The sequence below is a fragment of the Amblyomma maculatum genome, chromosome 1 (genome assembly GCF_055883805.1).
Source record: "Amblyomma maculatum isolate TAMU_Amacu chromosome 1, ASM5588380v1, whole genome shotgun sequence".
In the NCBI taxonomy this organism is placed as follows: Eukaryota; Metazoa; Arthropoda; class Arachnida; order Ixodida; family Ixodidae; genus Amblyomma; species Amblyomma maculatum.
In genome coordinates, this window is record NC_139344.1 from 353,545,520 (window position 1) to 353,573,422 (window position 27,903).

The 27,903-nt window shown below is 43.3% G+C and overlaps 1 protein-coding gene and 1 long non-coding RNA gene across 3 annotated transcripts in view; one reads left to right on the forward strand and one right to left on the reverse strand.

Moving 5' to 3' along the window:
• The window catches only part of LOC146207812 (uncharacterized), a 32,936-nt gene that overhangs the window by 1,574 nt on the left and 3,459 nt on the right, over positions 1-27,903 (reverse strand). Inside the window, exon 2 of the long non-coding RNA XR_014704268.1 lies at positions 1,189-1,260. This is a non-coding gene — a long non-coding RNA (uncharacterized LOC146207812). The remainder of the gene's footprint in view (positions 1-1,188; positions 1,261-27,903) is intronic.
• LOC146207813 (uncharacterized) lies at positions 4,474-12,336 on the forward strand. Of its 2 annotated transcripts, XM_084587172.1 has the most exons (4): positions 4,474-4,562; positions 6,075-6,132; positions 7,634-7,787; positions 11,951-12,336. In XM_084587172.1, exons 1-3 carry the CDS (start codon positions 4,507-4,509, stop codon positions 7,739-7,741), a joined length of 222 nt encoding a protein of 73 aa, XP_084443298.1. In that variant the 5' UTR covers positions 4,474-4,506; the 3' UTR covers positions 7,742-7,787; positions 11,951-12,336. The 2 variants fall into 2 exon arrangements, with proteins under 2 accessions (XP_084443298.1, XP_084443297.1); XM_084587171.1 differs by lacking the exon at positions 7,634-7,787.

Sequence of the window (27,903 nt, forward strand, 5' to 3'; positions counted from 1 at the left end):
CTTCTCAGTGCTAATTAAACCGCCAAGAAAAACCATGCCAAACAGCGCTTTCGCACGTATTAATTGGTTTAAGCGGAGTTCACCCGCGGCTAATCTTTTGCGAAAGAATAGACTGCAGCAAGAAGGTAGTAAATTTATCATGCATGTTAGTGGCGACATTCTCGTTTCTCTTAGAGTGTAGGCGTAAACGTGAAACGGACAGCTTGAGAATGTACTTGGGCTGTGAATTTGCTGTGAGAACATACAAATGGCGCGCACCATAAACTACACAGGTGTTACACACTGAGCGCAAAGCTTGATTACAGCTTCCGAATGCGATGAATATTTATACGCATGTACGCCCAAACGCTGTTTAACACTGTAGCACGATTCCATGTCACGATGGAATCTCTTGTCGATTAGCCCACCGCCTATAAATATACCAGTGCTGTATAAACCGATACATTTTAGCAATCCTATGAGGGAAACAAAAACGCTACCATTGAACAACTTTGCGTAAAAGCGATGATCTATATATATATATATATATATATATATATATATATATATAAGCTTACTCATGAAGCAACAGAGAGCTTGACGTCCAAGCAACAGATGTGGGGACTGGGGCAGATGCGCTGTTAAAAGTTTGCCATGTAGTAAACAGTAAAGTGTTCTCGCCAACAAATGAGAAAATAACGGATCCCAAATCAAGTAACGCCTGATGTTACAAAAGATTGTGATATTAAATTCGTTAGCATAAACGCACCGCAAAGGAGTGTACTTTGTGAACATCTTAAACTGCCCCCAGAAATGGCTGTGAGTTGAGCTTATGTAGTCCAAAGGTAATGCGCTATAACATTTTTTGGTCACTCAAGTTCACATAAAAAAATTCATGCAACGCATTAACTGATCATCCAGAAAACCAGCAAAAGCAACCAGACATTTTGAGCATCGACCTTATTTTAGCAGTTTCTGATATGGTGGCTGCACCAAGTATTTCAAATTTGTCGCCCCTCATCTGGCCGGAGATTTTATTGTAAAGAGGAAATTGCTGATCATCGCTATAGTTTCCTAGCCACATGACCATTAGATTTATGAAGTAGAAAGTTCTTCGCTGTGCATCAAAATAAAACTGTTATACAAGGCTCTTAACATTTCTTGTTAATGCGACTAAATTTGAACGGACTGCCTTTCATGATTGATTACCTGCCTTCCACGAGGGACGATATCAAGGATGCTTTGCTGTTGTCACATATTACGAACATTGCTTGCTTCAATCTGTAATAAACTGTTTGTTAGGAAAATATTGTGATGCATTGCACAGATTACACATTTCTCAGTCGAAAGAAAACATTTTACGCCTATGGGACACTTCAGATTTTGGTTTCAGTTGCGTACTTATTGTGAGTGAAATGCGTTTATTAATTTCACACCTCGCAAGATTTATTTCAGCAAAAAAAGTCAACGTGAAATTCGAACTGATTGAAAATTAGTGTTTTTAACACGATAGCGTTAAAGGAAATGTTACTTCGAAAATACATCGAATGTTACGTCGAATTGTCAAGGGAAAGCGCGAAAAAACAGATGTGCTCTTAGAATTGCTTAGCTGACCTTTTCGGAATGAATATGAATGCGCAAATGTTTTCACGGCGGAATGATAATGGCGAAACTAGCCTACGAAGTGGTTGACGTTGCACTGAAATGGACCTTATGTTGAGCTTACTTTCCCGGCAAAGGAATCAAGCGATTCGGCGGTGGCGAGAGCAGGAAGCGTAGTGGGCGGTCGTCGAGCTGAGTGTTCAATGCATCAGCAGCGCTTAATTGAAACGTCTTGATGAAACCCCTTGATGAAACCCCTAGCCAAAGGAAATCAGAACATTCTGGAACAACATGGAAGTCGTCGAGCGTTACTTCAATCATTCTGGATAAATCTACGAGGATCTTGCACAACAAATAAAGTAATGAAGGCTTGTCCCTGTGAGTCTGGGCGTGAAGAAACAAATAACATAAGGTCGTTTTACGCACTACAACCAAAGCAATAGCGACGCATGCTAGTGGCTCTTTGCAGCAACAAATAAATATTACAGTGCCTTGAGGCAACATCAAGAACAATAGTGGTTGGTTCGAACTCCAAACCAGGGAGAATGTTTTGTCAATGCGAAGTTGTGAGAATGTAGAAGGGTTTTCCTTGTAGCATTAGGATCCAGCTTGAGCGGGTGCTGATGCAAATTAGCATTGTATTTAAAATCTACTCCACCTTAGGGAATTCGCCTAAATATTGAATCAACGCTGTACCAACTTTGAGTTGAAGATCTATTTGCTCTCGCTCTGCGGTCTGACCTTCTAGCCGTTCTGCTTCTGGTAAAGCAACTACTCCGAGGCGTTGGTTTCGGGCTCAAGCACCCCTACCAGGGCGAATTTGAATCCTGGTGAAGCATTTAGGGCAATCCCCCAAGGTGGAGGCATCTGCCACAAGGGAGTTGTCACTAATTATCCTCCACCCAATCGCAGCCCTACAACTGCAAAGTAAAGCTATGGAAGTGTAATTAAAATTCAAGTTAAATTTTGTCCTTTCCTCAAGTTAAAAAACAATTCACTGACGAATTTTATTTGTAAACTTCACCGCGAGAAATAATTCGGGTATCATGATCGCTTGTTGAAAAGCATTCGACTCTCACAGCAAGACAATAACCAGTACCGTAAAAGGCGCAAAAATTGAGAGTGTCCGTACTGGCGGAAGCGCTATAAAGCATTGATATTACCTGTGCTATAAAGAGACATCTCAAATACTGCTTCGCCATGCATTCTGCACCATGCTTTCTGCAATGCAGATGGTTGTACGCACTTGGCGAATGATCGAAAATAACACCTGTTGACGCAACAGCCTTTTTAAAGGCCTATAAATAGTGTGGCTTAAGACGTACCGGGACGGCAATAATTTAGGCATGGGGACCAAATAACATCATTTTGATATCAAATTAATGTTTGAAATTCTTCTTTAGCACAGACATTTTTTGTTGGCAAAGGACGTCCCCCCATATGAAAGAAAAAAGTAAGAAGGACGCTTAAGCTTCAATTTTTTAGTGCATGCGATAGCGTAAGCTATCACACGACATATAAGGCCCGGATTAACCAAACCTTACCAAGCGCCCCACCTTGGCGGTGCAGTGATTAGGGCGCTCGGCTGCTGTGCTCAAGGATGCGAGATTGCATCCCGGTCGCTTTTCAATGGAGGCGAAAGGCTAGGCGCACTTGTGCTGTACGATGTAAGTGTACGTTGAAAGCCCTCAGATTGTGGGGATCTCCGGAGCCCTCCACTACGGCGTCCCTCATAGCGTGCTTTCGTAGCCTAGGTGTATCGTGCCTCACCTTCCCACATAAAACGAGTATCCCGAGTTGGCAGCTCTTCCCAACATTCTGATATCGTATGGCGACGTTCAGTGACACAAACCATCGGATAATCAGTCGTCGGCCATTTCTTCTGCTAGCTCTGCCGGCCAGCGCCACCTCTGTGATTCTTCGCTCACAGAGCCGATACCAATGGCGACTCCTGATTTTCAGCGTAACGTGCCTTTTAACGCTATCACGACATATTGATCAATGTATGTAATAGCACCAAATCTTAACGACCTTAACGCAAACCATACAGGTGGCATTTGAGCAGATCATGCATAGCCTGGCTTATCATTTCACCCGCCTTATAAGCCGCAATGACAAGAAAGCAAGCCATATGTAGCACATTTAACTGACGGAGAGTGTAGGGTAATGTATTACGGTGCAGGTGCCAAACTTAGCTCGTAAAAGAAGACTAGAGAAAACACTTTTGGCTGCATACTTCTTTTTAGTATTATGATATAAATATTTAACTACTCATGAACCACCCGTTTGCTTTTCGAAATACAATATTAGCAGTTGGTAAAATGTGTTCTTTTTCTCATGGTCTTGCTCTAGTAATTTCTTTATAACCAGTAACAAATGCTTAACCATTAAACATTTCATTTATTGTTTTTTTTTCTCATGCCCTCACCTCTTAGTGAGGACCTAGGACGCAGAGCCCCCAAAAAAGGCTTGCGATGTCCCCGGCCAGCGTACTAGGCACTGGAGTATAAACGGCTACATCGAAACCGACATCAGATATGTGATCCTTATAAATTCAATATACATTATGTTTATTATTTCGGTGAATGTCGATTATTTTCGTCACAGCATTTCAGCACCAGTTATTGATTAAAGGCGAACAGTTGAAGCAGTCGGCTCTTCTTCAAAAGCGCAGTTTTATTCGTCTGTCAGTGGAAAACTAGGCGTCACACTTGCCCTTTGCAAATTATATTTGATAGCTATGAACTTCGGATATAAATGTCATCCTCTCGCTTCTCTGAAATAATAAATTATGTTTCTATTCGCCTTTTTTGCAAACGTGCGATTGCGCTATGCATTCCTGGAGGATATAAATAATCAGTTCGCAGTGCAATAAAGTATAATTTTAAACATCCTAAATTTTTCCACGTTTATGCTCCCTGGAAAATGAGCTATTTGTCCTTCTTTCTTCTTGTCATGCAGTACCTCTTGCGTGTTTCCCAGTAAGTACGACCGGGCCTGTAATAACGCACGCAGAATAGGCCTAGATTTTGAAATAGTTGCGTAAGTTCTCCAAGAAAAAAGCAACCGAACAGATAAATTTGTTTCAGTTTCGGGTAGGCGACTTCGAGTTACACTTAGGTTGTGTATAAGACTACCTCTCCTGTTACCGGCGATCAGGACTGCGTTCTAAACGTGAGGGGCTTTAAAGTAAAACAGAAGGTTTTCAGCTGACATTTTTTATTGAAGATAGGTTTTCCTTGCTATGAAATTGAATGCTTTCGCAGAATTATTTTTCCTAGAAAAACTGCCGAACTTACATTTTTGTGCCATCATAATGAGCTTTTTGTCAAAAAATTACGAAGTGAGCTCTTTATAGGCTATTTAAGACTCAAGTTTGACGCACTGGATGAGTTTGAAAACTCGTTCTGCACTCGTTAGTGCGTTCTACATTTCGATGGCTACAAGGTAAAAAGCTTGGGAAGGTAGAGCTTCAATGTTAGTATTCTATGAGAGACCATGTGTCAAGACCTGCTTCACTGACCGGCATCTTGGTTCTGAATATATCACGCACGCCCAAAGCAATTACAAGATCATAGGAGAAAAAAGTGATATCAGGCAAGAAAAAATGTTGACTGTTTCGAAAGAGTGTGAAATAACATCTCTTTTGCGAGCAGACATAATTAAAAGATGTAAACGCCTTCACAAAATGCTAAGAAGAGAGTATGCGCAAATGGAGTAATTGCACTACATCAGACTATCTTGCGCGACTGAAAGCAATCAGTCTACAGCTGGCTTTCGAAATAAAGTTGAAGTGATTCGTGAACTTGAGGATTTTATTTGCATAAAATGGTGAAGTCAAGGGCTGATTGTGCCTGGCATACAAGAAAGTCTATTTTTCTTAAGGCCTAAGCAAAAAAAAAGGTCCTGAATATGAATATGGCGAACATTCCTGCCCTGCACGTGGAAAGCGAGATGTTTTCTTCGCTGCGCGTAATGATCATATTTTATGTTCTTCAGCTATAAGCCTTAGCAGTAAGCACTAGCATGTGTTTGGCACTATGGTCGTTTATGCCAGCGGTAGGAATCTTCCACAGAGGCACTGTCCAGCCAACCGACACGTTAGCGCAAATTCTTTTCATATAGCAGCCAGAAGGCCGACTGGCATATCTTATCATCGCTGTTAAGGCAAAGGCCGATAATAGAAAAAAAAACACCGTCGAGCTGACATCGAACCAGCTTTTAAAAAGATAAGGGAACTTCACACAATGACGCTTTAGTCAAGCCGGCCACCTACACTGTGCAATAAAGTGTGCGCTTGAGCAGGAATTCTGCCCTTTTATACTATATATTCGTTTCCTTCCAGTTCGTCAGTGCAATAAAGTAGTTGAGGCCGAGACTAACTGAAGTTTGCAACCCTTGTCCCATGCGAACTGCAGCGCATGGAACACACTCTTATGCGGCAACCTTAAGATATAAGTACTGTGATTTTAATATATTTTTTTTTATTTCAGATCATGTGACTGGTGTGACCGTAGTGCCAAAGACCCTTACCAAGGCTGCTTAGGCAGCGTGAGTAAATGTGCTGATGTTTGCGACATCGCTGCTATCGACGAGGATGCTAATTTTAACCCTTCATATCCCAAAAGGGCCTCACGAAGTAAACATCGCCGCAATTTACAATTTTAAAGCTATTTCTCATATGAATATAAGTAAAAGAAAGTTACAGTGATTCCTCTTAATTTTAAAAGAAATTATATTATGCCACAAATGTTGCCGCTAGGAGTTGAACATTATGAAACACACATCTGAATAGACAACGATGTAGAAGGCGCGCACTCACTCACTCACTCACTCACTCACTCACTCACTCACTCACTCACTCACTCACGCACGCACGCACGCACGCACGCACGCACGCACGCACGCACGCACGCACACACACACACACACACACACACACACACACACACACACACACACACACACACACACACACACACACACACACACACACACACACACACACACACACACACACACACACACACACACACACACACACACACACACACACACACACACACACACACACACACACACACACACACACACACACACACACACACACACACACACACACACACACACACACACACACACACAATAGGACGATGCTGCGCTGACAACTAATAGATTACACCCGCACATCTTCTTTCTCAACTTCCGAATAGCAAACATTATCATACCGCACAGAATGTTCAACATGATGGAATTGTAAACACATTTGGCTGCTGAGCTTGATGCCCTCGATGAATTAGACGGTGAAGTAGCAGTCTCAGGAGCAAGATTACCTTCCCCGTTCAATCCAAGAAAGCACTCGTGTGAGGCGCCTCGGGAACCATCCTGAACTCGAAGTAGAGCTGCTGCATATCCGCTTATTTAGCAGGAATGCGCTCACAATCGCAACGTCGACAAGATGGAAGCAAATCTCTCTGTACAAACTCTTTGTTTTCAAGCCCTCTTTGCACAAATTCTTTGTTTTCAAGCTATTTATGTAAAATGAAAGAAGCATGTCTGCTTTGTCTACACAATCCAGGCTCTGGTTGTACATACGCCCTGATTATGTTGGGCCTCTGTACATCCACACAAGTTTTGGGTTTTCTTTTGTTGTCCCATCATGTATCAAGGGATTCAATGCTGTGGGTGTTTGATGCAACTGTCACTGTGCGGTTATCATTTTGGGCTAAGATTATATTTACTGTGCACCTTTCTCAGTAGAATTCACCTCCTACCAACCTACACAAGTTACTGCTAAATAACACGTATGAATTTTCACGAGATGAGAAGAAATTAGAGGCCGCAAATACTCATATGCGAGTGCTTAATGAAGCCAAACTCATTCATCCCTTTCTCTGGAATGACGGACATCAACTTCCTGGCTGCCACGAACTTCGATGTAAGTTCAATTGGGTGAACTGCTCTCCAAGGAGCAGTCATAGAAACGTGAACCTGCGTAACTATATTCACTAAGCTTCCGCAAAAATTGTTCTCGGTGTTCAATGAATCGCAGGTGTTGAGGTCACCACAACAGCAAAACAAAGCACACACACCGCGTTGGTCGTCTGCCCCTGCAGTCCATGCTTTTGATGCTCAAGATACCGCTGTACGTTATTTGTAGCGATTTCTAAGGACAACAAGTGAAAACACCGGCTGCCACGTTCATGGTAGGTAAGAGCACGGAGTTCTCAGACAATATTTTCTTTGCAAAAAATTAAAATAAAGCGCTTGTGGCACCTGGAATAAAAACGGTTACTTTTATCCCAGGGCGTTTCTGAGAACGCTCTATCAAGCTCTCAAGCTCAAAAATATAGAGAATCCGGAATAGATAAAGAGGTGCATTCGAATACTTATCTAGCTATTCGGGTAGTGTGCTAGTAGGGCCAAAATACCGCTGGGGACGTTTAGGTGTATGAATGTTTCTTAAAATATACACGAAGAAATTGTGAACGTTGTTTGAGCTTATAAGAGAGCGCAGGAGTTATATTAATTAATAACTTATAATACAGGTCGTTCGGCCGAAAAGCCGTCAGCGCCGTTGTATTAGTAATTTTAGTGTTTTTAGTTGTTTTCAGCACCGCGCGTCAAAGATGATCGGGGCTGTGTATAAAGTAGCATCATCGTAAATCGTAGCTCTAGTCATTGATGATTCATTGGTCTGTGCTAGGCAATCAATAGTTAATGAAATCATTGTAATTAATTGATGGATTAAAAAAAGAAATGAAAAATTGGGGAAAGGGATTTAAAGGTGCCAAATGCTAGAATGAAAAAGGCAATGCTTGATGATTGCAATAAAACAATTTAGTCTGTAATTGATGAATAATTATTTGCAATAATTGAAAACAAATGAAAAGGAGGGTTCAAAGGTGTCAACTTGTTTGGAATAAAGCACGAAAGCTGCTGATGTTAATTAAGTAAATGTAGAGTGCTAAGTGATCACTTTTTGAACCAAATCACTGAACAAATGAAAAATTGAAAAAGGTAGTTTAAAGATGTGAGAATGCTCATCATTAACAGTCGATGCTTGACGATGCTAAGAAAATTTAGAGTATTAACTGATCAATCAACTAATTAGATTAATGAAAAAGTGGAAAGAGGGGGTTCAAAGACGTCAACTGCTAAGAATAAAGAGAAAGCCAATGATCGATGATGCCAATTAAAAATTTTTGCGTAACTGATCAATTATTCATTATAAATTAACAGTTAAACATATGAAAGAAAGGGAATGAAAGGTAGCAAAATACTCAGAATGAAAACCTAATGCTTGATGAAGCTAATTAAGAAAGTTTAGTGTGTAATTCACTGATCGAAATCGGTATAGTCCGGCCGATTATGATGATGACGATTAAGACAATATTGAAGTGCGTACTATGTGCGCTGTAGAAGTAGACGGTAGGATAGTTAGAGAGGATACCGGTAAGCTGTCTAAGGAAACGAAAGATTTGATTAAGAAACGCCAGAGTACGAAAGCTTCCAATCCAACAAACCAGACAGAATTGGCCGAGATAACAAAGCTAATCAATAAGCGCAAGGTGGCCGATATAAGGAAGTACTATACCATGGAAAAAATTGAGCATGTTGTAAAGAACGGGGGAAGCCTTAAAGCGGTAAAGAAATGGGGCATAGGCAAAAACCAGATGTATGCGATAAAGGACAAGGCGGGCAACGTCATCACGAATATGGACAAGATAGTCAAAGTAGCCGAGGAGTTCTATACAGATCTCTACAGATCTCTGCAGTAGCCAAAGTAGTCAGGACCGTAATGAGATTGGCGGTAGGGAAAAATAGACGTTCCACCAGTGACGAAGGACGAGGTCAAGAAAGCATGAGAAATTATTAAGAGGGGAAAATTAGCTGGAGAGGATCAGATAACTAATGATTTGTTGAAAAACGGGGGGGGGGGGGGGGGGATATCAAGCTAGAAAAACTGACCACCCTGTACAAGCAGTGCCTGGTGTCATCGACGATACCGGAAACATGGAAGAATGCAAACATTATCCTCATTCATAAGAAAGAGGACTCTAAGGACCTTAAAAATTACAGACCAATTAGCTTACTGTCTGTTACGTATAAGGTATTTACTAAGGTAATCGCTAATAGAATCAGGACAACCTTAGACTGCAATCAAGCAAAGGATCAAGCAGGTTTTCGGTAACGGTACTCTACTATCGATCATATCCATACCAACAACCAGGTGATAGAAAGATGCTCATAATATAACCCTTATACACAGCATTCATTGATTACGAAAAAGCATTTCATTCAGTTGAAATCTCAGCAGTCATGCAGGCATTGCGAAATCAGGGCGTCGACGAACCGTATGTGAAAGTACTTGGAGTTATTTATAGCGGCTGCACAGCAACCATAGTTCTGCATCAAGAAAGTAACAAAATTCCTATAAACAAATTTGTTACGCAAGGAGACATGATTTCCCCAGTACTATTTACAGCTTGCTTAGAGGAAGCATTTAGAGACTTGGGAATGGAAGCCATTAGGGATAAGGGTTAACAGAAAATACGGTACTATGCAATGATACGCTGATGGCATTGCTTGGTAAGCAACTCAGATGAGGAATTGGAAAGAATGATTCATGGCTTAGACACTGAGACAGGAAAAGCAGAAAGGAAGGAAGGGGTAGGCGAAATGTCTTCATAGGACAGGTAGTAACCGCTGATCCGTACTAAGAAAGAGAAGAATAAGATTTGGATGGAGCACATTTCGCAACTAACTTCAAATTATGACTAGCAGCTTACTGGTATCGCTCAAGAGGATAGTATATAATAGTTGCATGTTACCTGTACTCACCTATGGGGCAGATACGCGGAGACTAACGAAAAGGGTGCTACTTTAGTTAAAGAAAACGCAGAGAGCTATGGAACGGAATATGGTAGGTGTATTGTTAGGAGATAGGAAACGAGCAGACTGGGTCAGAGAAATAACTCGAGTTAATGACATTATAGTGGAAATCAAGAAGAAATAGACATTGGCAGGGCATGTAGTGCAGAGGGGATAACCGGTGGTCGAAAATGGTAACAAATTAAATACCAAGCGAAGGAAAGCGTAGCAGCTGGGGAGGCGTTTCGTCATGTGGGCAGAGGAGGTTAAGTTCGTAGGGGCAAGTGAATGCAGCTATCGCAGGGAGGGGTTAATTGGAGAGATATGGGAAAGGCCTTCACTCTGCAGTGGGTATAGTCCGGATGTTGATGATGATATATTGCCTTCTTATGTTCGCTTGGTATTGGTGTGGCGATTGGTTGGAGAAGTGAAGTCTGCATGAGTTAGTCAGCGGATATGTATAGACGTAGGAAATGGGGGATGCTCTATAAATGGTAACTTGCAAGAAAACAAACATGGTTATCTCTTTAATACGAGTGCGTGGAGCTGAAAATTTATTTTTACGTTGCGATGGTAAAGAGTTTCTAAAATAGTCATCGTCACCTCCACGCTTCCTGGTATTTGCAGAAACTAATGCTGGGGGCGGAGCTCCTTGCGTGGAAGTTGGGTGCTCTCTCACTGTGAGCGGACACCCTTACAACACAAAACATACCCCTTTGAGCAAAATCCTTCTCATGACATTGGAAATTAACTGGTGCTGGTCTCGAGTGCAGACGCTGATCATACTTCCTACACACCCACACACTCCCTACAATCCTTGATCCCCAGCTCAGAATGTTGCTTTCTTACTGGGACATTCCTATGACCGAGAGGAGATATTTTTGCGGTATTGTTACAATTCATTTCCCATATATATCCCACAGTTGCGTGTACCCGAATGATAGTACGAGCAAGTTGGTGGATTAAATCTCCTATTGAAATGTATCCGATGCAGCTGTTATTGTATACGTACGTTTCCGTTGCGCACTTGAATTGTATCACAAAACCAACCCACTAGGCAACAAGGCGGTGTTGTCACTAAACTGTATTTACCAAAAGTAACTACAAAAGCGTGGTTTGCTTCTTAGCAGTGTAGCGATTCAGTTAAAAGTCTCCTTAGCCACTCCATCTCTGTGAAGTAAGGAAAGGTTGTTTTGTCTCCTTCCGAAGCCGTTTTATCTGTAGGGCTGCCTTGAGCGCTTGAAAGTATGTCTTAGGAGAAAAATATATGGGAAATGTGGCCGCGTCGCCTGGCTACGTTTGACAAACGTGGTACATCTTTATAGGCGGCTCGGCATTGTTCCACTCATTGAGCATCATAACAGTTTCACTCATAGCAATGCACATCATAGCTCACAGCGCATCACTGCATCACACATAGTAGCACAATTTGCTAATGTGTATATAAAACGACCGGTGTATTCTAGGTAATGACGATCATTTTTCTCCCTAACAGTGTGACCCATATCAGCCCTACGAAGGATGCGGATCTGGCTGCTGGTGCTATTATGGCGGTATTCATCCTGTCGAAGGTTACGACATGGGTGGATTTTGCTCCGAGGCTGGTGACGACAGTGATTCTCAAGAACATAATACCGAGACTGCTGACAATACCGAGGCTGCTGCAACGGTCCTTCAGTACACCGCAACCGCAATGAGCGCCGGCGCGGCTGTAGCTCACAGAATTCCATTCTCGAAGGCGAAAATCGGCCAAGCGGCTGCGAAATTTGCTTCAAAAATTCGTATCCCTAAGATTAGGATCAGAATTCCTAGATTAAAGCTTTCACGAGGGTGAATTAGAACTGAATACCGTGAAATAAAAGTTTAATGTTTGCGTCTAAACAGGCTGAGATGTCGTTGCAATTTGGTACCAAGTGTTAAAGCTTGCACATTTTCTGCCCCTCTTCGACAGCGGAGCAAACCGACCAAAACAAAATATTGTGCTTGCAAAATTCTTCTACACACGAGCGCGTCCAGTCAGTGTTCGTTTAGTAATTGGGAAGCCTGCCAACACTGTTTGCTTAGGCAGATACACTTGTGCAAAAAAAAAAGCAAAAAACCCTCTGGGTGGATATCACCTTTAGATCGCATGGTCAGCGACATCTGTGGTGATATCAAAGCTTCATAATTTCCTTACTCTTGTCTTCTCTGAAACGCAGTTACTTCTCAATCCCAGGTATTATGCAACACTTATATATGCACTGGCACTTATGACAGCATTAATATTTCTTAGGCTTTTCATTGTTCCCGCGTTGTATCTCAATTTATCTGAACAGTTCTTCCGGAGTATGTCGCTTTGCTACCCAATCATGACACATTCCTTTATAATTTAGTAAAAAAAAAAACTCACAGGATGGTTTTTCTTTTGTAACCCGTGATTCGTTACGGGTATGGAGAATTGTCATTCCCTGATATACGTAAGCAAGATATTTGAGAGCGACGTGTATAATAATGCTTTCCACTGCAACTAGGCCATTGCCACGCGACCCAAGGAATGGGCGCTTAACAAATGGCGCCATAACATCATAAATAGAGTTCTGCTATACTATACTCAGCCTAGGCCTTACTCCGCTTTCGTCATACCTTCTTCGTTTTGCATTAGACTTTCTCCTCCCATTTTGTTTTCTGCAGTAACAACCCTCCGAATGCTCCCATGACAAACTGTGCTTGGGTTACGACGTCCACTACTACTACTACAAACTCAAAATTGTGGGGCTGGCGCTTAAGCAGTAATTGTAAAACACTCGCTTTTTTATATGAAGCAACCATTGCTGGCAATAACGAGCAATAGATACACTTCAATTATAAGGGCGAGGGTGAGAATTTTGATGTCAAAATACAACTAGAAGTTCTTTCCAGCAACGTCAACTTCCGCTAGTGCGCCTATGGAGCGTCCGCGGGCAATTTGAGAAAACTTGAAATTCCTAATATTGTCACCAGTTGGTTTCAGGTAGCGCCTGAGAGACGAAGAAGTTTGAGACTCTCGTGCGCTTCATCTTCTAGCTGGGACGTTTGACTCTTGACTCTTAGTATTCTCCTACTGCGTGCGTTAGTAATTACCCTTTTAATTTTGTTTTTTTCATATTTACAGTTCCTTCTCTATTCCCTAGCAATTATTTCTATTTATTTTTTTTGCGATGTAGTTATACATCTCAAAATCTAATATCTCTGCACCCCAATTCTTGGCCGATCCCCCTGTGTGAGTATGTGCCACCAAATTAGAGAACAACAATAACTCTGTGTCTATGCCCTGTGACCGTTTCCCGTGAATCCCTGACATCGTGACAGTTTTGTTGGAGCTGCTGGGTGATTGGCCTTTCTATGTCGCACACCCCTCCGCGAACCGAACGCACCGAGCTCTTGCCTGTGGACACGCTAGTGCATCGCGTCAGCCTCCGGAGAAACCTGGGCCTTCCTCCCGAACATTAGCCCTTAGAGTCCACTTTAACAATGAGCCTCCGAGCAGCCACGCAAAGTACTTCTTCAGTCAAACACGGTACTCCTGTGTACACCCTTCAGAACTCCAGAGTGCCGAAGTCTTTCCAAGGTACTGCGCATGAAAACGTGGAGGACTGGCTGACTCAGTTTGAACTAGTCGTATCCTATAATCAGTGGGACAACTGAAAAGGTAGAACGCCATTTTCTGTCAGGAAGACCATGTTTTACCATTTGGTATGAAAACCGAGATGGTATATTAAAATCGTGGCCTCAATTCCGCCGCCTTATCCTAGAGGCGTATGTCAGCCTGAATAGGCGCGTACAAGCAAAACGGGCTGTACAATCTCGAATGTAGATGAAAAACGAGTCCGTCATGTATGTTGAGGTCATGACGAAACTCGTCCGACGGGCGGATCCAAACATTTCTGGATAAAGAAAGTTGCGCCACCTGATGCATGGGGTTAAAGTACAGCTTCTTGCTGGTCTTGTGCGCAGCCCACCAAATACAGTTACCTCATTTTTAACAGAGGCAGTCATAATGAAAAAGATGCTACACCGGCACTAGGCTGTCTACGACAGTCCAATCCTCGCTATGACTGCCGCCGAGCCTATCTTACAGATGTTGGAAGCAATACCGACCACCTCCGCTATCTTATTCGTGCAATTGTACGCGAGGAATTAAAGAAGTTTTGTAGCACATTCCAAAACAGGGGCGATTCTCTTGCACATGTCATCCCCGAAGAGATTCCGCAAGTCACGCGGCTATCTCTGCTTGTTGCTGAATCTCAAAGTTCCCCTGTTCCTGCTTATTCTTCTCCGACTTACGCCCACATCCTTCGACGCCCAGCTCCAGTCCAAGCTCCGTTGTCTGCCTTAATACAGGTGACACCAACACCCCAGTGCATGCCCGCCCAGCAGCCAACGGAATGCATTCCCGTGCAGCAATCAAAGCGGTATGTGTGGCCACTGCGGTCACACAGAGGAAGAACTGACGTCTGGTGGTCCTCTGACAACCGGCGCCTTAGCTAATAATGCGGGGAACCTGATCCCATTTTCCGGTGGTGCCCTTATCGGGAACTCGGTCTGGAGAGGATTTCTGCCGACGCGCCTAGACGCACGCTCGGTCCGCGACCTCATGACATTGAAGACAACCTCTCAAAAGAGAGCTCCCGATGAAGCGCTGGCAATTCAGGTCTCCATCCCCACGAATGGTTGACAATCCAGGTCTCCTTCCACCAGCCTGCAACTAAGGTGACCGTCCCACCTTTCGGGGCTAACCCCCGAAGAGCGGAATAGTCACTCTGTTGGACAAATAAAAGTTCTCTCTCTCCATCCCCACGCCGGCCATCACTTTCAACAACAGCTGACTTCCCGCGAGCAACGCTTGGCCACTCGCCAAGCCCCCGCCGGTAAAACTGAGTAGACCGACATCCGGAGGTGTTGCCGCTAAAAGTCAGCACTAAGAAGACCCCCGATTAGAGCAGAGATAGATTTGAGAGCAGAACCGACAGCACTTGGTTCACGATACAGGCTATCGCTGGACATCCCTTTGTGTATAGATTATCATTACGTCAGTGCTGTAGTGGTTACCGGAGCAGGCTTTTCGAGTTTGGGTGAGAAACCGGCAGTGTATATTTGGAAGGTATGACACAATGCTGTAGCACGCAGATACGCACGGCTGGGGGGCATGTAATTACTGCTATAGGACAGTGCAGGATTGGAATCCAGATTAGTAGGTCAACATTTGCTGTCAGCTGCGTCGTTCTCCGGGAATGCTGTCGTGATTTGATTCTCGGTGTGGATTTCCTGCGGAAGTATGGCGCCATCATCGATCTTTGACAGCGAACTATCTCCTTCTCAACGGCAAACGCGGCCGCCATCCCCACTGACGGTGAACGTACAGTCTGTGTCAAAAGTGTAAAGCCCAGGGGATCTGCTTCTGAGCCGTGTAGTGGCGCTAATTTATAACTAGTGGAGTTCCTTTCCATTGGAGAGGGCAGCACAAAAAACCTTCTTACCACCAAGAAATTGGGAACATTGGAAATGCATTACTTGGCCGCACGCCATGACCCAGAAGCAGATCCCCTGGGCTTTACACTTTTGACACAGACTGTACATACTTCCCCTGAGTTTCAGACGAGTGTGTTTCGGTGCCTCCCTGTTCCAGCATTTTTATGAGTGTTGGGTGTTACGGGGTACGTGACAGGCCGATAATGACTAAGACAACCGTTCGCTTTCATTTTCTCACGGCGTCTGTGCTGCTCGAAGCTTAATTATTCTCAACAATAGTCACTCTAAGCTTCTCGTCACGAACTTCACGAGTGGATGCCGCCACCTCTATCGCTCTACTGCCATCGTGTTTGCCGAATCGTTAAACGAAGTTCCGAATGCTTTGCGTCCAACATTACTGATGCTCCTTCGATGTTAGCAGTGACCTTTCGGGCGGTCAACATGATAACCTGCGTGCCTTACTGCTGGCGTACGCCCCATGTTTTGCCTCATCATCGAACGTCCAAGCATCGTCATCACCAAGCATCACCATCAATCACCAAGCATCACTCATCCCCAAGCATCCCATCTTAACGACTGACGATTTCCAGCCTATCCAACCACTCTAGTACCCCATTTCGATCAAAAAACGTGAGGCAATCCGGACACAAGTGCAGGAAATGTTTAATAATGGTGTTATTCAGCCGTCTAAAAGTTCATGTTCGTCACCAGCTGTGGTGGTTAAGAACAAAAATGGCATGCTGCGCTTTTGCGTTGATTATATAAACTGAATGGCATCATTAAAAGGGCGTATATCCACGGTCTCGTATCGACGAAGCGCTCGACCATCTTTGCAACGCTAAGTTCTTTTCCTCCATCGATTTGAAAAGTGATTATGCGCAGATACAAGCTGATGAGCGCGATCGGGAAAAGACTGCCTTCGTCATGCGCGATGGCTTATATGAATATAAATTATTGCCTTTCCATCTGCATTCAGCGTCTGCGACGTTCCAGCGAATGATAAACACCGTACTTGCTGGCCTTAAATGCCAAACTTGGTTGGTTTATTTGGACGACGTCATCGTGTTTTCATAAACGTTTTACCAACATCTTAAACAACTGCGAACGGTATTAGATGATGCTCTTCGCTAGGCTGATTTGACACTCAAGCCGGAAAAAGGCCACTTTAGATATTAGCAGCTGAAATTTCTCGGACATATGTGGTTAGTGTTGATGGTGTCCGGGCCTATCCCGACAAAGCAGCCGATGTGGCCAACATTCCCATTCCTACCATGAGGAAAGCAATGCGACGTTTCTTGGGCCTGTGCACCTACTATCGCCATTTTATTGTTAATTTTGCCAAGATTGCAGAACCCTTGATACGTCTGATAAGTGATGACGTCCCGTACGTCTGGTCTGCCGAGCAACAGGAGGCGTTCACCTAGCTGAGCCAACGGCTGCACAAACCCCCGTTCTTGCACACATTAGTGATGGTTTGTTTGGTTTGTGGGGTTTAATGTCCCAGAGCGACTCAGGCTATGAGAGATGTCGTAGTGGAGGACTCCAGAAATTTCGACCAGCTGGAGCTCTTTAACGTGCACTGACATCACACAGCACACGGGCGCCTTGCTTTTCGCCTCCATCGAAAAGCGGCCGCCGAGGTCGGGATTCGATCACGCGTCCTTGGGAACAGGAGTCGAGCGCCGTAACCACTGCGCCACCCTGGCGCGACACACTTCAATGAGGACGCCGCCACTGAAATTCACACCGACGCCAGCAACGTCGCTCTATGTGCTATTCTTGTCCAGCACCAGCAAGGCCAGGAAAAAGTGATCGCTTATGCCAGCCGCATCCTTTCTCGGACCGAAGAAAACTATTCAACTTCCGAAAAGGAGTGTCTCGCTGTAGTTTGGGCGAAAATAAAATTTCGACCTTACCTCTATGGCCCTGAATTTAAAGTTGTGACAGACAATCATGCTTTGTGCTGGCTGGCCAGTCTCCGAAACCCATCAGGAAGTCTTGCACGTTGCAGTTTCTTTAAGCAGGAATTTGATTACTCCATCGTTTATAAACCTGGATGTAAACATGAAGATACTGACACACTGTCTCGAGCACCCGTGGAGTTGACCCATGACAATACGGACGAAGACACCCATTTTCTTGGCATCATGAAATTCTCTGATTTAAAGGCCCGGCAACGGGCTGATGCAGACCTCAAAACAGCGATCGATCACCTGGAGGGTCTCGATTTTACAGTATCCCGACTGTTTGCTAACAACTGGTCACCCTTCTGTACGCGCGACGGAATCCTATAAGAAAAGGGGCTACAATTGTGACCGAGCTTATCTTCTGGTCATCAATGCAGATCCCCGCGACGAAATTCTCCATGCTTGTCATGATGAGCCCACTGCTGGACACTTGGGCTTTGCATGCACTCTTACCAAAATGCTCCAAGCGTACTACTGGCACAAATTTGCTGCCATCGTCCATCGATATGTTTTTGGTTGCCACGAGTGTCAGCGACGCAAGACACCGTCATTTGTTGCCAGCGGGTGTCCTGCAGCCTATTCCCCCCTCCCAGTACCATTCGACCAAATTGGCATGAACTTTCTCGGCCCTTTTTCTCTATCGTTCGTCTGGTAGATTACCGTGGCTACCGACTATCTGACTGGTTACGCGGAAACTATGGTGGTGCCACGTGCAACGTCCTCCGAAGTGGCAAAATTTTTCATGCCACAGATTGTCCTCCGGCATGGCGCCCCTTCATACTTTATCACTGATCGTGACAAGGCATTAATATTAATCAATAGTGCGTAGAAAATACAATATTGCAAATGTAAGGTGGGGTTTATTTCTACACTGCTTGCCACATCAAATAGGTGTAACATCCGTCTGCGATCAGCGAGACCAGCCAGGCGCTTGAACTAGGCGATGACCACGTGGCTCGAGCGTAAGTTCGTCTTCTTCTTTACACAACCAATATCCTATTTTACAGAAGGGGTCATTCTGTGTGCCGGCATGCTGTGGAAAACCTCCTATTTAAAATGGTGCTGACCACTATTTCTTCAGAACTAAAGGAAGACTACTGCAAAATATATCGAACACACGCCAAAGACAAGGCAGAAGTTCTGATTGTGACATTCTTGAACGCATACAGTTAATAAAAATTCAGACGAATGCAAATGACCCTCGTTGCCTTTTGCAATTCATATATTAAGTGGCGATTTGAATATTTTTTCGAATGTATCTGACTTTCTGCGCTGATAATTTCATTCGTTCTCTTCAAATGCTTAGTAAAAGCAATGCTGCGGACGATTTGCATCTCATTATTTATATCTACTCAGACTAACATCTCGAAGCGATTACACCTTCGTTCTCTTGAAGGATGAACCATAACGTGATTGATGGCTGGACGCGTGGGCTGAATACAAGATGCTGGTTTCGTTAGGCTGCGCGCGCTTTTTGTCTGATTATTCAATTTTTCCGAACGCACTAGTACCTTGCTTCTACTGCGTGACTCATTAAACTTATTGATTTTGATTTGCCAGCAGTTAAAATTGGAAGCCGCAGTACAGTTTTTCTTATTGCGCCAGCATTAGAGGCCTTGGCAGCACACAAATATGTGTTCAGTCATAAAATTTGTCATTCGCGTCAGAGATCCTAAGTCACAAGACCGGAAGTGTAAACTATATGTTTCGATAGTCTTTTTTTTTTCTGCGTCGCCCCAAATAGACATAATCGCAGAAATATAAGACCGCAAGCATGGTGAGAGCTCCAGATGTCTGGTTGTGTGTAAAAATGCGCGTAGGCGTTCTCCAATACAACCATAACACTAACACAATAATCGATGCAAGGACATCTGCAGGTATATAATGCTTCTATGCTCGGAATAATGACGGCAAAATAGCTATATTCAAGCGGCTCCTTGTTACTTCACTGTGTAATATATATGATCAGGCTGTTGCATCCCTAGCTGTTCCCTTTTATTGCTTAAGAGCGTAAAAGAATATGTAATAATTGATTTGTTTATAAATTCAAAATATCATAAAACAATATACCACTGTGTTTTTGTACGTACTTATATCGATAGAATAACTCTCCTTTTTCATTCAGGCCCAGTTATGTTCTGTGTTCTTTATTCTACATCCAGACAACATGCTTCATCCGTTGCTACATTTTTGGAGTGCTCCTTATTGTAGCGCGAGCATAAACAATTCTGTATCCATGATAACTACTTCTTGCTCTGCATCACATATTATGTAGCTAACGGAGTATATATCGGTGGTCATCGCTGAAATTCAGTTATTGTCGAGGGTATTTTTCCCGTTGTCGAAGAAAAACTACGTTTACTTCCACTTGTGCACTGCATGTTGCTGTTCTATTACTGACATACATCTGTACCTCACGTGTGACATATGTGATATGCAGGTGTCGATCACGCTGAGTAACAAAATAAAGTTATCGGCTCAAGTGCTGTGTGAGCGCTATGCCGGACCGAATAAAGTTAAGTCCCGAACAGCACTTCTCCATACGCTACGATGACTAAACAGAACCTGCTGAAACCTGCCTGAGCACTAAGTGTACCGGACTGTCCTGATATATTGTCATGTTGGACCCGGCTCATTTTGTTCAAGCGCGGAAAAGTATCGGTCTTATTTATATGAGCACTGACGCGGATAAGAACCAACTTGTGTGGCCCAGTATCAACCTATTTTGGGCATACAGCACCAAAAGAAAACCTGCGTTTTCGCGTGACAACCTATCTTGAAGAATACGAGCTTGTTCAGTAGTATACTATACCAGTGGAAAAAAATGAGAAATCCATGTCGCAAATACGATAAAGATCCTGAAGTTCTGTCGCAACGCCACATTTTTTGTATTTCCTTAATACTTTTTTCTGTTGTAAAAACGAAAAATTCCGTTACCATTAGTTATGGCAACAGGTTGACTTTCAAACACTGTACGCAAATTGTAATGGGACGGCCGAAAATTTTCTGGAGGTTCTTTGTTGTTTTTTCGACTGGCTTATAACTTACACGCGGCCCTTTTTGTTAGCTTACGAATGGTTTAGAAGAAGCGCCCAGTAGAGGTGAGTGTAGAATTCGAAGTTGTGACTACACAGTGCACATGTTATATTTGCAAAACTTTAAGCGCGCAAATGTGCACTATAACGTTATTTATTTGTGTGATTGCAGTAGCAACCGTGTTTTCATGCAGTGTGGAACCTCTAAACGGCATGCACGTTACACTCGGATAGCATACTGAAACGATACTAAGGATAAGATGGAGATAATAACACCATGAGATAGCGATTGCCCCTTTCTGCGTTGGCCAGGCTGGCAACTAATGAAAGGTTTGGCGCTTAAATGCACTCGCCTACTGACGGAGGTGATAACAGGTGAAGAAACTACGTGCCCCAGGTTTATCGTGCTGCTGTCAAAATGCACTGAGCTCAATCTCAGTTACCACAGCATACAATCAAGTGAAAAGCAGTCGCCAAACACGTTTTCTACGTGCGTGGTGCGGATAGGTTTGATCATATCTTTAGCGGTGAAGTTTACGTTTGTGCGAGCCTATGTTTATACTTCGACAAACAATGGACCAAACCTAAGTGTAACAGAGAGATGCGGCAGTTACCTTGTACAGTGCATTACCATGCGGAGCCTTCTAGAAGAAATCATTCGTGTTGAACACATGTTACGAGCACTACTCAGTGGCAAAGCACGCAAGTAACAGGCAACGTTGCATCCAGACCACAGTACTCAGGCAACTAGGCACAAATACATTTTAGTGCGTATTCCACATCACACCGAGGGGATAGTGGGCGAGGCGGACCTCTATTTGGAAGATTTGTATGTTGTTGTGCGTGCATATATGTCCAGAAAACTGTAAATTGAGTTGTAATGAAAGCTTCTTTTTATCTAGAACAAATACCGAGGATAATGGGGAGTTTCGAAGATAAAAAAAAATATGTGTACATTTTTATCCGGTAGGAATAAAAAACTCCATTGCTACGTTAATGCATTACGCCTTGCGTGCAAAGAATCCGTTCCTCATACTAAAATCAGTCACCCTGTCATTGTCCTCCACTCGTCCTTCTTTGTAACGCAGAGATTTTCACCAAACAATACATGACAAACTCGCCAAAAAATATGCGCTATTGCGATTCCTTTTTTTGAACCGGGCAAAAGGAAAGTATTCCGCGAAGTCGGCATACGCCATAAACTATAATCATGAAGCCTGTAAGACCAAAAAATCGATTAACGCATCACATCAAAAAGATGTCCACCGGAGATGCCCAACGAAATCGAGGTAAAAGGCTGAGACATGCGTGCCCAACCTGCGCAGCAAAGGTTTGCATGCACAATCTGCGTGGAGATAATGACACCTAGACGAAAATAGCCTTCCCGTACCATCTCTGCGTTCCATGTTCTGTGTTTTCATGCGCACCAAACGGATGGTCATTATTTATAAAAGCAATGTTAACTTCCTGCATTTATTAGAAATGCGTGACAATATTTGATGGCGCGAGAATTTGCCGGTGGTCCTTGAGTACATGCCAGCTACAACCCTTAGCGGCTGGTAGTAGTCTGTAAACTACTGAAGTATGGAGAAGTTGTAAGCAGCCTGTAGGTGGCTGCTGTACCAAAGCTTTGTGTTCGGTTTACTCGGCTTCAAGGTGCGGAAAGTAGAAACAGCAAGAAGTACACAGTAAGAAAAAACAGAAGAGTTATTTGTCACGTCCCACACTCATAATTCATTATCACAAGCACATATACCGTCTCTTTATATACAGTATCAAGCGCATAAATGAAAGCGCCTAGCAATGACATTTTGCAAAACGAGTTTGATTTTTATTCAAGCGTCAAGTCAACACCTGCAGTACATAATTGTATCAAAATCACTCCTCGTCCAAAAATACTATTTCCACAGCGAAACCAGGTCATCTGTTGAAGAGTTTTGTATTAACAGCAGTAGAAATATTGTCCCGTTTAGCTTGCGTATTGGCTTGATTATTTACGGACCTCTGCCTTTTCTCAACGCTTCATACTCTTAAAAATGAAAACTCCCTTCCTGGGCTTTGAGCGCAAAAATATCGAAAGTGGTTTCGATGAAGAACCGCTAAAACACATTGGAGAATTCTAGAGGATCCCGTTCTTTAGGTAGCAGCCAATTAGGACATCAAACTTTATTCCATGCGCAAAAGCAGAAACCTTTCGCTTATCGCTGCCAAGAGTCTAAAGCTTATATTTTGACGTCCACTAGTACTGTATAGACCTTCCCTCGCGTGAGAGATGTGTGATTAGCTTAGAATGAAAGACGTAACAAAGATGAATATGCACAATTACGTTAATAAATTCTCCCTAATGTCGTTTGTTTTTGTTTTGGTTTATGGGGATTAACGTCCCAAAGCGGCTCAGGCTATGAGAGACGTCCTAATTTCGTCTTTAGTGCTCTGATATTTTTCGAATGAATGTATAAAATCCAGCGTTTCCAGAAAAACTACTTCAGCAAAAAAGTTATTACCCAACTAAATGTATTTCGTTATTTTTTCTTAAAAATGAAAAAAAAAAGAGATGCTTAACCAGGTTACACCAAGGACGGTGGGCTCAGAAGTACTGTTTTGCTCGACGGTTTAGTTTTGGTCTGCTGTTGTTTAGCAGTAGATGACAAGATATGATTGCTCACTGTTTAACCACCATTCATTGCAATGTCAAGCACCTTCAAATTAAAGGCTAAGTCATATCAGCCTGGTTTTAAATTGCCTACGCAAGACCACGTGGTTGTGACGTCACAACGCAGCTTAGCCAGTCAGAGCGACGGCTCACGCAATTCGGATGCTCAGCTTGGGTAGTCCTAGCAGGAACCTCTAGGCACACTAAAACACGATAGCACAAAAAAGGCACTGGCCGCAGTGGACTTGAGGACAGGCACTCAACTTCCCTCAGATTATTCTGTGTACAACATCTGCAAACATTTTAGACTAGCTGGCTGAGGCTACCATCTGCTCTCCCGCAATTAAACACGATTTTTGACCTACATAGGCTTTTGTTTTTATACAATTCATTAATATTTATTTTTACGTAACCCATAGGTAGCGCAAGGGCCCTTCATAAGGGCGACATGCATTTCTCCTCCATTGCAGCGCAGCCATCGTGGCCAGGAGCTGTACCGCGTCCTAAAACTGAGTATAAGAGCATTCTAGCCACCGAGCCACCGCGGCAGGGCTGGTCGCATAAAGACCCAAATAAAGGTTGTATTAACAATTGGAAGCGTCTTAAAGATTGATGGATTATCGTGTGCAATTCTTCTTATCATTTCTACCACACAAGTGTGATTTGTAACTTACACACTTCTTTTTATAGACATAACATCGGATTTGTAATTTTTTTAAACAACTTTTTCACAATGAAAATACATCTTATGTTCCATGCAGCTTCGATACTTGCGCTGCGCAAGCTAAGAGTGTCGTATTTCTCTGGCACAGGTGCCGCTCATAATTATTCTGTAATTCTTTATCAAAAATTCCAAGTCCGAAAACTGAATCGTATCAACATAAGTATTAATTTGAGAACTATTTTCGTAATCCACTGCAATTTTTATTCGAAGATTGCAAGGTTGGTTTGTGAATTAATTAAATGACCCCGTAGTCACTCCTGCAGCCGATGCCTTGGACTATGTAGTTTTGAAGATGACTGTACGTCCTTACTAATGTATACACAGATATTACTTGAGAATGGTAGATAGATTTCAAAAGAATACTTGTTCACACAGTCAAAAGAACCTCACTACCACGGAGGTATTTATTGTGCGATATGTCGTTTTCGTCCCATCGTTTCTGCAGCACGTAACGTCAGAGTTCACAGCATACTCCCTGTCTTTTTTATGGTTGCTTTGGCACACCTATGGGATAATCTTGAGCAGTTGCTGGGACGAAGCTACAATATTTACTATGCGTATGATATTCACGGATTCTATAAGCGACCATATTCGTTTATGGCTTGCATCCATATGTTGGCTTCTCTTCCTGGTCAAGCCCACTGCTAAATGTTTAAAACTCAGTCGGCTGTATAAGGCTATGCCAAACTGCCAAGGCTGCTGATGAATCATTTGGCAGAGTTACTTGCTCAAGATATTGGCTTTTTTCAAGATAAGATTCGCTTCTTTCATTTTGACCGATCTGTAACCGCCATTTTCAAGACGGATAATCGTTTGTATACATGCCGGCAACCGCCGGATATTATGTGCGCTTCTGTTGTTCATACTTTTTGTTTTTGTGTCTTATTTGTTTGATTTTAGGGGATTACAGCGTTGAACACCGCATTGTATGTTTTCATGCATGTCTTACTCATCCTCTCTTGCCACAATGTTTCATTGCGCCGCAGTATGCTTTATATAAATAATAATGAATGTTATAATACTAAATCTAGAAGCATAATCCCAACCGTAACAAAACAATTTGGCTTTTTCTGTGGGCTTCCTTAAATATATGAACTAAAGAGAAGCATCCGCAATTATGGAACTGACACCAAGAGTAGGGTGATGTTCCCCCGCATCTCCGCGGCAAATTTGGAGGACATTGCTTCACATAAATAACCTTACTTCGCTGCGTAAGACTAGGATTTACGCGAGAAAACACTGGACAAGCGTCCTACACTAGTTTATTTAATAGTTACAGTATGACATGGTCAAGGAAAAGTTAACACATTAAAGAATCTGACATTCTATTCTGATGCATAACATAGAGCACTTTCTTCCTTAAATATTAGCAACGATTAAACATTGTCCCTTAATGGATTAGTTGTCTTAGACAGTACACGTTGTCTTTTCGCGTTTGTTTAGGTTGCGCCCGCCTTTTGCCACCATGAGCCACGAGTAAGACACCTACCGACATGCGCAAAGCTCTTTGTATGACGTTGCCATCATTCATGTGGAGCAACACCTGGAACGATTGCCTTAAAGTTATTTTATTAAGCAGCGCCTACCGTGCTGTTTCGCCTCAATCACAGGCTTGATTTTTAATTACATATACTAGGATGGAATGTTTTACAGCTATTATAATTAGCTATGCTGCTACGATCGCTTGTTCGAATGTAACTCTGCAAATGTAATTGTTTTCCAGTTTTTTATTTTGCTGCCAGTTTTGATGCAGTCGTTTCAATGTGTTCCGTACTTCTCTTTAAAATCGTTATAACCGTTACAAAACAATATATACGGCTGGACAGATGCATTGTACGGTGTAATTTTATGTTTTTCTATTATGTGTCGCTTCTTTTTAACCTTTTGTTCACTGTTCGCCATATTTTGCTTTCATTTTGCAAAATATCTCAGCAGAGTTTTGATCCTCTATTTCATTTCAGTGTATGTCCTGTACACTTCTTTATTTTAATATATCAGTATGTCCCACAAACTTTGCATCTTAATTTAAATCGAATTCACTGCAGCCGGGTATACAACAAAAACGATCGAAACAGAAGTGCCCTGGAAAGCAGGGCCTCCAAGCTCTTCCTATGGTATGTTGTGACCTGGTGTCGATGAGCCGCATTTGCCCTGAGAAGGTGCACTGAGAGTGCACTGCGTTCGGCAGGGATATCATAAAATTAGTCCACATTATACACCCTTCCATTAAGTGGTCACTTGGTATGGCCATATTGTTCGTTGGACAGTTGTGAGCACTGGACGCTAGCTGGGTGAAAGCCGCAGCATAATCTATTTGTAGAAATCCAGAGAGGAGAAGCGAACAATATGGGACGTCCATGTCGTAAAAGCGTATAGGGGGCCGCCTTGAAGATGCAGATGGCGTTTTAACATTCAGCGGTCTCTGAAAGTATCAGCCATCAGTAAAACGGGCCTATCCTGTAAGCTACATTTATAGACCGATAAAGTAATAAAATTTATATCCACTCCTTCCGGTTTTAATATTACAGTAGACTCTGCTTAACGGTCACACCTGTTATACCAGGCGATGTGTCTGGCGACTTGTGACAGTGCAACTGTTTTACTAGCACTCACCTTAGGATACTTACACTTCTGCCCATCGCTAGTATCCTGGTTCGTATGGACGTCCTTGCTCATATACTTGCGAACCAAGGGGCAGATGTACCATGCATTTACTGCTTCTGCGTCGTTCCTTTCTTTGAGAAAGAGGTATATTTTAGTGATCAATAGCCCATGAAACAACTCAAGAGAGACCTGCTTCGTCACAAGTTTGAACCATGGCATTGTGGTACGGCCGCAAAAGAAGACGACAGGGTCATTAAGCCTGCCGAGCACGCGCAGATGGTTTTTTGTGGCTGCAGGAATGAATGCTGGTGGTTCGCTGTCCCGTTCCCGCCTGGCTCAGCGGGTCCGGTCAATATATTTGTAGACACCCTACAACGAGTGTGTCTGTGATTCATCTCTACAAATTTGGTGACTCCGGACTTAGCGTCTTCGCTTTCTGCTTCTGCCCTGTGCGTGCATCAGTCACTTCGCAAGACCTACCAGCGCCCCGAGGCCCCGCTGACGTCTGCGCTGACATCCAGCAGTTCGTCGTATACGCTCCTCGCGAAATCAGGCAGCTCGCTTACATTTATGAATTTACCTGCAACACTACTCACGTCAGCGGCAAGTCGAACATAGTTGCCGACGCTCTTTCTCTCGACGGCCAATCATCGACTTCACAGCTATGGCTGCTGCTCAACGAGCCGATGCCGAGCTACAACGGTTTCGCACGCGCGGCACCTCTCTGGTATTGAAGGATGTCTTGCTCCCTGACTGTGCCATCCCTCTCGTCCATGATACGTCGACTGGTCGTCTTTGCCCCTACGTGCCTCCATTATACAGCCGAACCTTTTTTGATGCCCTCCATCGTTTGGCCCATCCTGGCATCCGAGAAACTCAGCGCCTGGTCACGGCTCGTTATGCCTGGCCTCGCATCAACGTAGATGTTCGCCGCTGGTCGCGCACGTGTCTCAGCTGTCAGCAAAGTAAAGTGCACCG

Coding starts and splice junctions, on each gene's coding strand:
- LOC146207813 (XM_084587171.1), top strand. CDS start 4,507: ATGAGCTATTTGTCCTTCTTTCTTCTTGTCATGCAGTACCTCTTGCGT. Junction 4,563..6,074: donor TACCTCTTGCGTGTTTCCCA/GTAAGTACGACC, acceptor TTTTTATTTCAG/ATCATGTGACTGGTGTGACC. Junction 6,133..11,950: donor ACCAAGGCTGCTTAGGCAGC/GTGAGTAAATGT, acceptor TCTCCCTAACAG/TGTGACCCATATCAGCCCTA.